Consider the following 15,910-nt stretch of genomic DNA (forward strand, 5'->3'; position numbering starts at 1 on the left):
AAAATTCGTTCCTTTTTCAGTTTGGTTACTTTTACTTGTAAACCTGAAAAAGAAAGAAAACCATAGTATTTTAGTTAATACATTTTATCACTTCTAAAGCAGTTGGTCTAAGTTTCTTTGTAAGTCTAATGCTACACTATTAAGTCATTTGAGTCTGGCCTCTGAATCCCAGGTCCCATTAGTTTGAAGAGAGTGTATTTCCCTTACTTGTACCCTGAGGTCACAAACATATATCCGCAACATTATTGCTTTTGGTCTGTTAAATGACAGCCAAGTAGAATGAAATGTTCTCCACCTGAAGTGAGTTACTTCCTTTCTAATAGCAGGGGCAAGCATATAATTAGAAGTTCACTATAAATAAAGGTCTACGTTCTGACACAGCCTATGTATTTGCTAATGGCAATAGTGCTTATGTAGGTTCAAATCTTCTGGGATTAAAACAGATTGTAGCAGGAAGTCCTGGACTAGGAGCAAAATTGCTTACAGAAAAGTACTTAACAAAGGGCACTAGTGTTTTTATCTCAAGATATCTGTTATACGTATTTTTAATTTTAATTAAGTCTGACACAAAACATAAGAGAAGATCACAGCCTATGGAACTTGGGTAGTTACTGTGAAGAAAGCAGGCTGATGGGCATTGAAAGTGCAAGGAAGAATATGGACAAGACAGAGAGACATTTCTAATTTTCAGAAATAATAATTAAAAGGAGAAAAACAGCCATTAAACAAACATGAAAATATATCCACCATCACTAGCAACTAAATATAAATCCAAACCAAAAAAATTACTTGAGGGACCCGCCCAGTGGCGCAAGCGGTTAAGTGCGCGTGCTCCGCTGTTGTGGCCCGGGGTTTGCCGGTTCGGATCCTGGGTGCGCACCGACGCACTGCTTAGCAAGCCATGCTGTGGCAGCATCCCATATAAAGTGGAGGAAGATGGGTATGGATGTTAGCCCAGGGGCAATCTTCCTCAGCAAAAAAAGAGGAGGATTGGCAGATGTTAGCTCAGGGCCGATCTTTCTCACAAAAAAAAAAAAAAAATTACTTGAGGAAATTATAAAAGTTATAATACCCAATATTGATAAAACTGTTGTAAAACTATATTCTCGTACTTTGCTGGAGATGTTATAAATCGGTACAATTCTTTTGGAAAGCAATATAGCAGTATGTAACAGGACTCTTCTTCATCAATATCTCACTTCTTGGATTCTAACCTAAGAATATAATCCAAACTATACAGAAATTCACAGTCAGAATATTGAACAATTTATAGCAATATAAAATGTTTAAAATAGTTTAAGTAAAATATGATATAACCACTTGATGGAATAATATACAGCTATTAAAATCATTAAGTAAAAAAAAAAATTGTCTATTTAGCAACACTAAACTATTCGGTTTTCTATTTTCTCTATGATCTCTTTCTGCAATGTGATTATCATAAAGGAGGGAAAAATCTGTGCTTACTTTTTCTAATTCCTAAATCAATTCTTTTACTATTCTACAACTTCGCCAGTTGTGGGTATTTTATTTACTTTTTAAAATAATGCCTAGAAAGTTTGAAAGTTCTATATCTACTCAAGAATTTATTTCATTTGGGGCAGTTAGTCTCTAATAAATAGTTATTAGTCGACTGATTTCTGAAAAATCAAAGATTTACTATTTGTTTTTGGTAGTTTATCTGTAGATTCTAGTAAGTTATATACTTACAAAAGCTTTCCATATAATGTGTATAGAAACATTAATAAATCTGTCATTTCTAAGAACAGGATTTTTCACTATCTGTTTAATTTAGGACAATCTTTTGAACAACATAATTTAAACACAAAAGACTTTTAAAAATCAAACCTATACATTTCCCCACGGTCTCCCTCTCCATGGTGTTGACTAGGGATGAAGTTAAAAGTCATATAGATACTTATGGGGAAGTCATCTCTTCTTGTTGCCCCAAGTGGTAATGATTTAATGCCAGGAAATCCAGATATTATGGAAAAATAAAGGCCCCAGAGAATTTTTTTGTGTTACACTTTTGCCCTATATTTCAAATTTCACTTCTAGGAAATAGCCAACTGATACGATATATTTTACTCTCATTTTTGCAGCCTATAATTTGAACAAATCAAGTGTTATGAATAAAATAGTGAAAGAAATGTTATGAATATACCTGTAATAAAGTATTCACAGCAGCTTTATTCGTAACAGCCAAATACTAGAAACAACCCAAATGTCCTTCAATGAGTGAATTATTAAAAGAAAAACAAACAAAAACTGTGGTGCATCCTTGTACTACATGTACTACTCAGCAATAAAAAGGAATGGAGTATTGACACATTTGTAACAACTCGGATGGACTGCAAGGGAATTATGCTAAGTAAAAAAAGAAGTCAATTTCAAAGGGTACATCCTATATGATTCCACTGACATGTTTTTGGAATGTCAAAATTCTGGAGATGAAGAATAGATTATGGGTGGCCAGAAGTTGGAGGGGTTGGTGTGGAAGGAAGGTGGCTGGGGACTTAAAAGGGTGGCATGAGGCACTCTTGGTGGTAGTCACAGGAATCTACATGTGATTAAATTGCATAGAACTAAATACAGAATACACTCACAACTAAGTGCACACACACAACTGAGTGGATGCAAAATTGGTGGAATCTAGGGGGCGGCCCAGTGATGTAGCAGTTAAGTTCACACGCTCTGCTCTGGTGGTCCAGGGTTCACAGGTTCGGATCCCGGGAGCAGACCTACGCACCACTTGTCAAGCCATGCTGTGGCAGCGTCCTATATAAAGTAGAAGATGGGCATGGATATTAGCCCAGGGCCAATCTCCCTCAGCAAAAAGAGGAGGATTGCCAACAGAAGTTAGCTCAGGGCTAATCTTCCTCACACACACAAAAAAATAAATAAATACAAACTGGTGGAATCTGAATAAGGTTGGTAAATTGTATCAATGTCAATTGCTTGGTTATGATATTGTACTATAGTTACAGAAGATGCTACCACTGGGGGGAAGAGGATACAAGATCTCTGTATTATTTGTTACGACTAAATGTGAACCTACAATAAGCTCAAAATAAAAAGCTGAAAAATATTTGCCCTAAGAGAGTTGGAAAACCGTTAAACTATAAAACATAATAATAAAGGGAAAACATTATTTAAGAATGTTAAGAATAAAAACTGGTGTGATCTTTTGATTTTTTAAAACTCTTTTCCATCTGTCAAGTTCCTAGCCTGAGAAGCTTCCTTCTTTTTCAGGTAACGATGACAAACTCACGGGACCTTGAAAGTACTTAGGAAAGCATCAAATCATTCTTGAAGAACTAAGAAAAAAACTCGCGACCCTACTAAGCCAAAGACTAGAGTCAGCAGTTTTTCATTCTCTTCTTCTCTTCCCAAAGTGTGTGAAAATTTACTTGTTAACAGATTTTCTTGTTTTTAACTTTGGCCAACTTCTAAAAACTTGGGTCTGCCTTTAGAAGTGAAAAGTGCACCCAAAGATGAAATGGATTCTTGCCATGAACGATTTTAAGAAAAGAAACAATGAGATAGAAAAATCCACATAAACTTCAAAAGAAAATTCTTGGGAAATATGGAAAGACTCCTCTTTTATCTTGTAAGCATTCAACACCTGTGAGGCATTTGTTCTGTCACGCAGATCAGCCCCGAAACAGGTTTATGTGTGTATGTGTATCTGTTTAAATTTTAGCATTTGCTATTCATCAAGTCAATTAGGCATCTACAATTAGAACCCTTATAAAGTGCGCTTTAATCCTGCTCCACACCCATCGGAAGGAATGAGGCTATACAACAATGCGGCTCCTGTATGAACAGGTAGTCTGTTCAACAAAGTATTTGGGATTGTAACACTGGCAACCTGAGACACCTATTGAGGAAACAGTGCTTAAAAGACCAAGCACTGTACTATAATTAACCCCATACCCACTCATATATGAATTTTGGAGGAAATGAAATAATTAAGGGCCCAGATGTGTAGTTACAATACACGAAACAAATTTAACTAAGAATTCAGAAATAAGGCAAGAATTCAATTTGTTATAAACCAAATAAAAATCACTGCTGTTAATTTTTACTTATTTTAGTTCTCTACCCAGAACAAACCATATATAATGTACTATCACTTTAAAACACATTATTTATGGTTTTGAATTACAAATTATAAGCTTGATAACATCTTTCTTGACAAATAGTGGCTTTATACATAGCTCAAATAATTTAAATTCTACCAAAAATACTACTACTAGTATTTCTGTAATTGCCTAATAAATTATTTCAACTCCAAAGTGAAAACTCTTATCTTTATGCGAGGCAGCCATTCTTAAGGTATGCTTAGTTTGCTCTTAAGATTTAATTATCTCAAAATGGGTAAATTAAATTTTTGTGGATTTTATTGAATTTATGGACATTAATGTAAATGGAAAAGTAACAGATGTGAGAGTTACCAACAGTCATCTTAATAATAAGTAGGACACCAATGTTATAGTGTCACGTTATAGTGTCAAAATTACATGCAATTCTTTTGTTAATTTGTGTAGTCTTAATAAGAATGTTATCTTTTTGAAATTTTTGATGAACACCTGATAAAATTAATGGAGCAATTCAAAACTGAATCAAGAAATATTTATTCTGTCATATGGAGCCTCCATAATTTCCCATTTCTTCAAAGGGGTTCCAATTTCATCCCAAAATATCTGCCTGGTTTTCTATGAAACTGATTACCATATTTACCAGATACAGAAAATATTATCAGACAAGTGTTGACAGCAGAACCGGGCATAGACAAGAGACCACATATTAAAATGGTGGTGTTCTGAAAAATAAATATTCTAAATTCTATTTTATTACTTGTGCTTTTAAATAATAAACCTGATACTGAAAGAGATTTAAAAAGGCAAAAAAAAAAAACTGTACCCAAATGAAGACTTTATTAAAACTTTTGAAATTTAATGAATTCTGAAATTTCTATTAAATTCTTGTGTGTGTGTGTGTGTGTGTGTGTGTGTGTGTGTGTGTGGAAGATCAGCCCTGAGCTAACATCCATGCCAATCCTCCTCCTTTTTTTCCCCTTTTTCTCCCCCAAGGTCCCAGTAGATAGTTGTATGTCATAGTTGCACATCCTTCTAGTTGCTGTATGTGGGACGCCGCCTCAGCATGGCTGGAGAAGCGGTGCGTCGGTGCGCGCAGGGGATCCAAACCCGGGCCGCCAGTAGCAGAGCTTGTGCACTTAACCGCTAAGCCACGGGGCCGGCCCCCTATTAAATTCTATTAAAGCTTGTTAATTCTGAATTCAAAGCATAAAGACTGTATTTTATCAGTAACCATTTGTGTTTAACCCTGACACTAGCAGCATTTGTCACAAAAGGAACATAAAACACTAGAATGAACAATCATTAAATGATACAATTATCCTAAAGATAAAAGATATAAAAACTCGGCCACAAATGTCTCCAGAATTTTTCAACAAAAATGGTCTGGTTTGCATATTGCTGTTCTTCAACAGAAGGTCAGAGACTTTGTTTATTATTTCCTAGTTTTAAAAGAAATGCATGTAGCTTTTTATATTCTCATGATCAGTGTACGTACTGTCTTGTGTTTATGTTTTGCTATCATTTTACTATGTTTTGGTCAAAAAACATAATATGAGGTAAAATGAGGCAAAAATGAGGCAAAAAAAAAAAAGCTCTGGATACTTATAACAGGGTATTCAGATGGACCTAAGTTCCTATGGGTAGACTTTCTTGGATATCTAAGTAAAAATTATATATCTCAGGTACTACCATTCGTAACTTTTCTTTTCTTTTTTTTTTTCAACTGACATAAAGGTTTAAAGTAATGCATCAATTCTGATTCCTATACATACTTCAAAACCTGCAAAGTCCAGACAAGTCCACGTTTGATGTCTTTGAAATAGCCTCTTATACTGGTTTCTCCAAGTGGATCCTCCACCTTAAAAAAAATTAAGTACCCCTCAGGCATGTCTTTGATGTTATCATACAGTCAGAGGATCTAATTTTATATGGAACTATGTGGAACACAATGACAAAGAACTCTGTTTAAAAAAGTCCTGCTTTCAGCAAATTTGCCTAGCCCCAACCAAAATGTTTTTAAATAACACACTAATTAAAAAAAAATAGTGCTCATTCATTTAATACCTTTAAGAATCCATAAGTGATTTTGAAATTAGAAAATGTAGCCTGATCTATATAACGTACCAGAGGTTATATTCTCTCATCAGCTCAAACATATATCCAATATCTATCATTCATAAAGCACATGGATATTAACTAAATACACCAACAACTACTGTATTCCTCCCTTCAAGTTTTCAGTGTATACAAACTAACTCTCCTGAGAGTGTGATGACTATTAAAATACAGCCACAAGGGGCATACAATTTAAAAACATTATCCACTATGTAGTATTTGTGAAGTGAAGAAGGCTCGCAGGAAAAAAATTGATTCATTTGAAATATAGTGGAGGAGAGCTCTACAGATACCCTGGACTGCCAGAAAGATCAACAAGTAGTTCCTAGAGCAAAGATAAAACTGAGGCTGTCCTACCTTGGGCACATCATGAGAAGGCAGGATTCTTTGGAAAAGACAATAATCATGAGAAAAGTAGAAGGCAGCAGAAAATGAGGAAGACCACATAGGAGATGGTTTGACTCCATAAAGGAAGCCATAGGCATGAGTCTACAGAGGCTGAGTAAGGCTCTTGAGGACACGACACTGTGGACACCACTCATTCACAGAGTTGCCAGGAGTCGGAGCCGACTTGATGGCACGTAACAACAAATTTTTGTGAGTTTTATATGTTCTATAATCTGACGAATACAGCATATTGTTCTTATCAAACAGTATATTATTTATTTTCTTGATGCTGCTTCATTGTAAAATAGAGGTCTCCTGAAGACCATGAAACACCAAGAAACATGAAGAAGAAATCTGCCAAATATTTCATCCCTGTTACATTAAGAGCCTAAAAATAAAACTGGCCCAGTTTTAAGTGGGTATGTATAAAAATTCTAAAATGACAATTATGTGCAACATGAAAAACAAGCAGTTTGGTTAAATAACGAAATAACAGCAAAAATAAGCCAGACATAAAACATTATGTACACTGATTACACCAATACAATAAGCTACACGCGTTTCTTTTAAAACTAGGAAAGAATAAACAAATGTCATTCTTATAGAATGGTGATTTATTTTTCCTTTCTCGACTTTCTACTACCTATTCTAACTTTCTATTATCTAAAAATAGAAAATTTAAATTAAATGGGTAGTAAAGTATTTCAGGGTTTTAGACAGATACAGAATTTTGATATTTTCATATATTAAAGGATTTCAAAAACTGACATTCAAGAAAATGTTCCACTGATCCGGCTATAGACTACGCAATTCATTCAGATACCATTTACTGATTTTTTTACTATTTGCCAAGCACTTTTACCTAAGGAGATGTAAAGATGAGTAAGACAGGGATTTGGCATAATAAAAATTTAACAATCTTTTTAAAACCAGTTATAAAACAGAAAGTAATTATTTGAAGGATAAAGAATTTAATCTTATGCTTGAAGATGTCAGAATGCTAATTCTCCTCTATCAAATGTTTAATAAAAGCACATCTGGTCCTATCTGAATTATTTCAAAATACTGTATTTGCTTCACTTCCAGGTCACAAAGAATAGGCTTTTTTACAACATGTAGCTCCTATAATAGTTAATAGTTATAATAGTTATAAACTTGAAGCTGTTCTTATAGGTAAACCTACATACTAGAGTCACAGTATCGAAAATCAAAAGGAAGATACTGCTGCTCTTCAACAGAAGATGGGAGACAATGTTTATTCCTTCCCAGTTTTAAAAGAAATGCATGTAGGTGACTACATTGTTGCTATCAGCGTTACCAAGACAGACTGTCTTGTATCTGGCTTATGTTTGCTATCAATTTATTATATAATTATATTATTTAAATATTTCTCTACAGAAAATGAAGACAATGTCCAAAAAACCCACGGTGTCTCCTTCATTGTTGTATCCTCAGAAACTGCTACCTCTCCTGGCATATAATTCAATAATTACTCACTGAATACGTGGCAAGTCAGTACTAAAATTCAGAATCCTTCCTCAATGGTTCACACTAGATTTTCTGGGAGAAAATAGTGCAGACAAAGGAAGAGCAGAATTAATGTAAAATATTCATATTTGTCCCTGAACACAAGCACAGTTCCCTTTAAAATTAGATCTTTACCACTAAGAACAAATTTGAATTTCTAAATTTTTTAATATTTGAAGTCAACTAATCTGCCTTGGATATAAAGTCCTAGAAATTGGTAGGAAAAAGGTCAACAACCCAAGAAAATAGTCAATGAAGTATATAAACAGTTCATAAAAATAAAATACAAATCACCCTTAAACATAAGCAAAGATGCTTAATCTCATTCATGAGAGAAATATAAATTAAAGCTACACCGGAAAAAAAGCAATAGATATATTAATCAAATACAACATGAAGATGTCCCTTAGATACAGATTTGAACAAACCAACTATAAAAAGACATTTTAGATAACTGGGGAAATTTGAACACTAGCATCAAATAGGTATTACACGATATTAAAGAATTTGTTTTGTTAGTATGATAATGGAATTTTTTTGTTAAAGACGACTACTGGAATATACTGAAATATTTATAGATGAAATTATGTCAGAGACTTCAAAATAACTGAGTAGAAGAAGGATAGAGAAGTATATGGAATATAGGTGAAATAAGATTGGCCATGTTCTGATAATGGTTGAAGCTGAGTGATGGGTAAATAGGAGTTCACTATACAATTTTTTTGTGTTTTTTTTTTTGTGAGGAAGATCAGCCCTGAGCTAACATCCATGCCAATCCTCCTCTTTTTTGCTGAGGAAGACTGGCGCTGCGCTAACATCTGTGCCCATCTTCCTCCACTTTATATGGGACGTCACCACAGCATGGCCTGACAAGCAGTGCATCAGTGTACGCCTGGGATCGGAAACCAGGCCACCAGCAGCAGAGCGCGTGCATGCTACGCCACGGGGGCCGGTCTGTACAATTTTCTTTACTTTTTTTTACTTTTGTATATACGTAGTATTTCCTAATTTAAAAAAATCTTAAACTTTAAATTAGAAAAGAACATAGAAGGACACATACACAAAAGATAATAAAAATGGTTACCTGTTTGTGTGTCTAGGGGGGAGAGAACTTTTCACTGTTACTTTGTGTTTTGATATTTCTAGAAAAAAGCTTAAGTTAAAAAAAAAAATGGATAGGGCCGGCTCCGTGGCTTAGCGGTTAAGTGCGGGCGCTCTGATGCTGGCAGCCCGGGTTCGGATCCCGGGCACGCCCCAAGGCACCACTTCTCCGTCCAACCCGAGGCCGAGTCCCACGTACAGCAACTAGAAGAATGTGAACCTATGACATACAACTATCTACTGGGGCTTTGGGGGGAAAAAAATGAATAAATAAAATCTTTAAAAAAAAAAAAAAAAAAAAAAAAATGGATAAAACAGTAACTCCATTGATACCTGGATTTTTAAATGAACACTAACATACTGACTGCATCAACAATCCGATATGCTGAAAGAGAGCTTTAATGGAAACATAGATCAGAATAATCTATCAAAGAATGAGCATAAAAAAAAAAGAATGAGCATAATAGAGCAATAAAGGATGTAGGCGAAGTAGTAGAGGTAGTTAAACTCCAACTTGTCATAAGAAAAAAATTAAAAAGTTTCTAAAGTTTATTTCAGCTAGAAATTCAAAAACTATAATTATGAAATGGAGACTTTCAGGGCCAGCCCAGTGGCATAGTGGTTGGGCTCACACACTCCCCTTCGGCGCACCAGGGTTTGCAGGTTCAGAACCCCGGGTGCGTGCCTATGTACCTCTCATCAAGCCAGGCTCTGGCAGCATCCCATATACAAAATTAAGGATGATGGGCACAGATGTTAGTTCAGGGACAATCTTCCTCAAGCAAAAAAGAAGAAGATGGCAACAGATGTTAGCTCAGGGCCAACCTTCCTTACCAAAAAAAAAAAAAAAAGAAATGGAAACTCAGCAAAGTTGCAAGATACAAAGTCAACACACAAAAATCAGTGGTGTTTCCATACACTAACAATGAACAATCTGAAAAGGAAATTAAGAAAACAATTCCATTTACAACAGCATCCAAAAGAATAAAATACTTAGGAATAAGCTTAACCAAGGAGATGAAAGACTTGTACAACGGAAACTACAAAATGTTGCTGAAAGAAATTAAAAACATAAATAAATGGAAAGACATCTCATGTTCATGGATTAGAAGACTTAATATTGTTAAGATGTCAATACTACTCAAAGCGATCTATAGATTTGAGGCAATCTGTATCAAAATCTGAATAATGTTTTTTGCAGAAAGAGAAAAATCTGTCCTAAAATTCATATGGAATCTCAACGGACTCCGAATAGCCAAAAAAATCTTGAAAAGGAACAAAGTTGGAGGTCACATACTTCCAGATTTCAAAACTTAATAAAAAGTTACAGTAATCAAAACACTGTGGTACTGGCATACAGACAGACATATAGACCAATGGAAGAGAATAGAGCCCAGAAATAAAGACTCACATATATGATCAAATGGTTTTTGACAAGGGTGTAAAGATCATTCAACCGGGAAACGACAGTCTTTTCCACAAATGGTGTTGGGAATACTGGATATCCACATGCAAAAGAATGAAGTGGGATCCTTACCTTACAGGATACAAAAATTTAACTCAAAATGGATCAAAGACCTACACATAATAGCTAAAACTATAAAACTCTTAGAATTTTCTTCTTTCTTTGCCTTATGTTTTCCATAAGGCAAAAGCTTAATCACATTGGTTTTGGCAATGATTTCTTGGCTACAACACCAAAAGTACAGGTGGCAACAACAAAAAAATAGATACATTGGACTATACCAAAATTAAGAACTTATATCCATCAAAGGAGACAATTAACAGAGTGAAAAAGCAACCCATAGAATGGGAGAAAATATTTGCAAATCATATACCTGATAAGGGATTAATATCCAGAATATACAAAGAACTCCTACAACAACAACAAAAAACAACCTGATTAAAAAATAGGCAAAGGGGCCGGCCCGGTGGCACAGCAGTTAAGTGTGCACACTCCGCTTTGGCAGCCAGGGGTTTGCAGGTTCGGATCCCTGGCGCGCACCAACACACCGCTTGTCAAGCCATGCTGTGGCGGCATCCCATATAAAGTAGAGGAAGATGGGCACGGATGTTAGCCCAGGGCCAATCTTCCTCAGCAAAAAGAGGAAAGAGGAGGATTGGCATCGGATGTTAGCTCAGGGCTAATCTTCCTCACAAAAAAAAAAAAAAAAAGGAAAAGGACTTGAACAGACATTTCTCCAAAGACACACAAATAGCTAATAAGCACATGAAAAGATGCTCACCATCACTACTCATTAGGGAAATGCAAATCAAAACCACAATGAGATACCACCTCACATCCATTAGGATGGCTACTACTATCAAAAAAAAAAAGAAAAGAAAACAGAAAATAAGTTTGGGTGAGAATGTAGAGAAATTGGAACCCTTGAGCATTGTTGGTGGGAATGTAAAAGGTGCTTTTACATTTACTTTTACTGTTAAAAAACAATATGGCGGTTCCTCAAAAAATTAAAAATAGAATTACCATATGATTCAGCAATTCCCCTTCTGGTATATACCCAAAAGTATTCAAAGTAGGGTCTTGAAGAGATATTTGTGTTCCCAGGTTCACAGCAACATTATTCACAAGAGCCAAAAGATGGAAGCAACCCAAAAGTCCATCGATGGATGAATGGGTAAGCAAAATGTGGCATATACATACAATGGAATATTATTCAGCCTTAAAAAGGAAGGAAATTCTGCAATATACTACAACACGGATGAACCTTGAGGACATTATGCTAAGTAAAATGAGCCAGTCAGAAGAACTGTGTGATATAAATACTGTATGATTCCACTTATATGAGGTACTTGGAGTAGTCAAAATCATAGAGAAGGAAAGTAGAATAGTGGTTGCCAGGGGTAGGGAGGGATGAATGGGAAGTTATTGTTAATGGGTATAAAATTTCAGTTTTACAAGATGAAAAGAGTTATGGAGATGGATGGTGATGATGGTTGCACAACATTACGAATGGATTTAATACCAATGAACTGTACACTTAAAAATACTTAAGATGAGGGATGAGGGCTGGCCCCATGGCTCAGCGGTTAAGTGCATGTACTCTGCTACTGGCGGCCCAGGTTCGGATCCCGGGCGTGCACCGATGCACCGCTTGTCGGGCCACGCTGAGGCGGCGTCTCACATACAGCAACTAGAAGGATGTGCACCTATGACATACAACTATCTACTGGGGCTTTAGGTAAAAACAAAAAAAAAGGAGGAGGATTGGCAATAGATGTTAGCTCAGGGCCAGTCTTCCTCAGCAAAAAAAGCGCAGGATGGATGTTAGCTCAGGGCTGATCTTCCTCACACATACAAAAAAATAGTTAAGATGATAAATTATATGTTATGTATATTGCATGAAATTTTTTTTAAAAAGTAAGTATCCCCACTCCTTTCCCTGGCCCCAAAGAGATGGAAAGTAAGAATTTTCTAAGATTTCCTAACCATTTCAATCTTCTGATGTTTATTATTTTGGTCGTTCTCTTTCTGCTTCCTCTTAGAAAACAGCAGTTTAAAAAATCATAAAGCAGATAATAAAAAGTAATCAGTATGTGAAACTTCTGTTAACAATTTTTTTGAGTGTCCCATTGTCTCTAGCTGGCATGGTCCATAGCAGGCATTGATAGTACATAATGGCTGCTGCTTCAGAATGACTGCAACAGCTAAAACATACACTGCTTACTACATGCCGGACACTCTTCCAAATGCTTTACGTATATTAAGCTACTTAATACAATCTGAGGTAGATATTATTAGTATCTTTTTTACAGATACAGAATGTGAGGCACTATAAAGTTAACTTGCAAAGGTCACCACCTCTATTCAAGCGGTGGATATGGCTTTTGAATATTGCCAATGTAGATCCGGAATTCACGGACTTAACCACTCCATCACAGGGCCTCTTGCTCAACACAGCACTACTCCCACCTACTCTCAATCAATGGAAGTAGGCACTCAAGAAGAAAGTTTTAGACTTAATCTTAAAGACAAGGCATGATGACAATCATGCTTTCAGCATAGTACATACTGTTTTACATTATCTGGACCTATCTACCTTTCTAGCATGATCTCCTGTCCACCTCTCCAATAAACTCCCATCTCCCAACCCGTTCCCTCTTACAGTTACACTAAACTGTCTACAGTTCCTTGAATAAAATCAAGCTGTTATCTGTAAACTTCACATATCCTATTCTTTTTACTCAGAACATTCCCCCCTCTCCTCTCATCATCATCTTTGCCTGGATAATTACACTTAACTGTAAAGCCTGTAAACCTCCCACAGTAAAACTGTCCCCCTTACCCCACTCGCCTGGTTCTTCCTGTATATTCCCAGATAACATGGTACACTACAAAATCCCTTAAAACTAGGACTATATGATTCATTCTTATTCACAAGATCTGGCACACAGTAAGTGCCCAAAAAAATATTTCTTGAACAAGTGTCTCCAAGTACACTGGGGCTTGCAAGAATCCTTCTAGGGTTCTTATTTCAGAACCCATTAATTAATGGTGAGTTTATCATGAAGTTCTGCCATAAATTAAATTTATCATGGGAAAATTCTAACACAGACCCACATACTACACTTTAGGTGGATCATGTTTTAATGGCACTCCAGTGTAATATTAAAACTATAAAGCACTGCAGTATTAAACCTACAGTTGCAATTGGTAATCAAGAAACAAATGTAATATGAAGCATTTCCCACACATGGGAAAAATGTATTACATTAAAGTCACAGAATTAGATAAGTATATTAAAGCTTAATATCAAACCTCGAGTTTAGCTTTAATAGAAAATTCCTTTATATGGAGTATATTTTACTCCATATAAAGGATTTATACAATCATATTTATAATTTATACCATTATATTTATACAATCATAAATATTTATATACTCACCCCAATCACAACAGCTCAATCCTCTGTACACTCATTGCACTTCATATAAAACTTTTAGCTCTTATTTCACTATATTGTAATTATCTGTTTACATGATTCTATCTCTACTAGACAGCAGGCTCTCTGCAGGCAAACTGCCATTCACTTTTGTATCTCAGTGCTCAGTAACAAATAGATTCCTGAAGGTTTGTTGAATGACTTAGGTACTATTTTTATGTCTACAATCCTGCAAATAATTTTACAGAAGAAAATTAAGTTTAGAGGTTATGTAACTTGACTGAGATCAGAGGGCAAGTAGATAAGTGAAGTCAGAATATAAATCCAGGCCTTTGTGTCAACAATTTCTATGCCCTTTCCACCACACGATACATATTACCACAAGTAAGCAACTGCAAATTGTGCAAGAGCTGCATGCTGCAGTAGCTGTCTGTAGTTTAAAAGCAACAACTCAACCATAAAGATGAGTCACAAAAAATTACAATAGTACAGGTCTCTTAAAAATGAGATCTTTGAACTTTATACAAAATTGGTTATTACTATTACAGTTTCAGCAGAATACTGCTGTAATTATTTAAGAAAAGATTTTACCTTGTACTTCTTTATCATGATACTCCTTTAGTTTTGTCCAAAGATCCTTAAAGTCATTAGATATATCTGCAGAACTAGGGCTTCCACAACTGCTCCCAGAGACGTTCATCTTGATTAAGACGCTCCACACTTCTAGTTGCCTAATGTTTTCTGACCTTTTCTGTTACATTATACGGGTATGAAGTTGTCTTTGGACAGCTGAAATACCTGAAACGACAGATTGCAACATAAATGAATTCTGCGTTTATCTTTACTTAATCTGAAGTCAGAATGACTTCCAACCCAGCCAGCTGTTCTTAAGTTTCCTTATTTACCTACAATCAATCACTTGGAAAATTTGGGGGGTGGGAATTGAGGAAAGAAGAAGATTATGGTGAGAAAAGCCCTGATTTCAGTTAGCTTTAGTTAAGCTCAATATTCAGGCAAATTTTCTCATATTTCTCCTAGAAGGAATTACCTAAATTTTGTTAAATTGAAAGGATCTGATATAGAGAGGTTTGTCATCATTTATGGTCAGTATTGATTCACTATTCTAAAAGAATTTATTGCTTTTTTAACTTTTGAGTTGATATGGAGTGCAACAATATATTGAACCAAAAACTGGAAAACATTCTGAAACATTCTTAACAAGCATTCATCTATATACACACATCCATGTACATACAAAGACACATGTTATAAAAGAGCAAGAAAGATGACTGACATATTAACACACATGAGTATCTGAATAGCTTTCTCCTAACAAGAGAAATCAGCGAGCAAGATACAGATACAGCAAAGATCTATGAATACAGAAACATCTAATAACAAGGCAAGTAGGGTAGGTATTTTGTACCTCTCTCAGAGTAGAGGTGAATGATTAAATTTACTATTTGTGTAGCCCTTGAAGGAAGCAACAGGCTATTAAGAAGTTCAAGTGGATTAATAAGTATTTTAGAACATGTTCTTAGGGCCAGCCCCATGACTTAGCGGTTAAGTGTTCGCGCTCCGCTACTGGCGGCCCGGGGTTCAGATCCCGGGCGCGCACCGACGCACTGCTTGTCCGGCCATGCTGAGGCCACGTCCCACATACAGCAACTAGAAGGATGTGCAACTATGACATACAACCATCTACTGTGGCTTTGGGGAGAAAAAAGGAGGAGGATTGGCAATAGATGTTAGCTCAGGGCTGATCTTCCTCA

The 15,910-nt window shown here is 35.7% G+C and overlaps 1 protein-coding gene across 7 annotated transcripts in view; it reads right to left on the reverse strand.

The window, feature by feature from the left end:
• Positions 1 to 15,910, reverse strand: part of RBBP8 (RB binding protein 8, endonuclease) — a 106,666-nt gene that overhangs the window by 69,281 nt on the left and 21,475 nt on the right. For 6 of the 7 annotated variants that reach the window (XM_087438982.1, XM_087438986.1, XM_087438984.1 and 3 more), the window contains exons 2-3: positions 14,730 to 14,936; positions 1 to 43 (exon numbers count right to left, since the gene is read on the reverse strand). In XM_087438982.1, the coding sequence (XP_087295108.1) occupies positions 1 to 43; positions 14,730 to 14,838 (152 nt within the window). In that variant the 5' untranslated portion in view covers positions 14,839 to 14,936. Of the gene's footprint in view, positions 44 to 5,875; positions 5,962 to 14,729; positions 14,937 to 15,910 lie in introns of those variants that run through there. The other variant, XM_087438985.1, reaches the window with a different exon arrangement.

Source organism: Ceratotherium simum, chromosome 14, assembly GCF_057802395.1.
Source record: "Ceratotherium simum simum isolate JZ-2026a chromosome 14, ASM5780239v1, whole genome shotgun sequence".
NCBI lineage: Eukaryota > Metazoa > Chordata > Mammalia > Perissodactyla > Rhinocerotidae > Ceratotherium > Ceratotherium simum.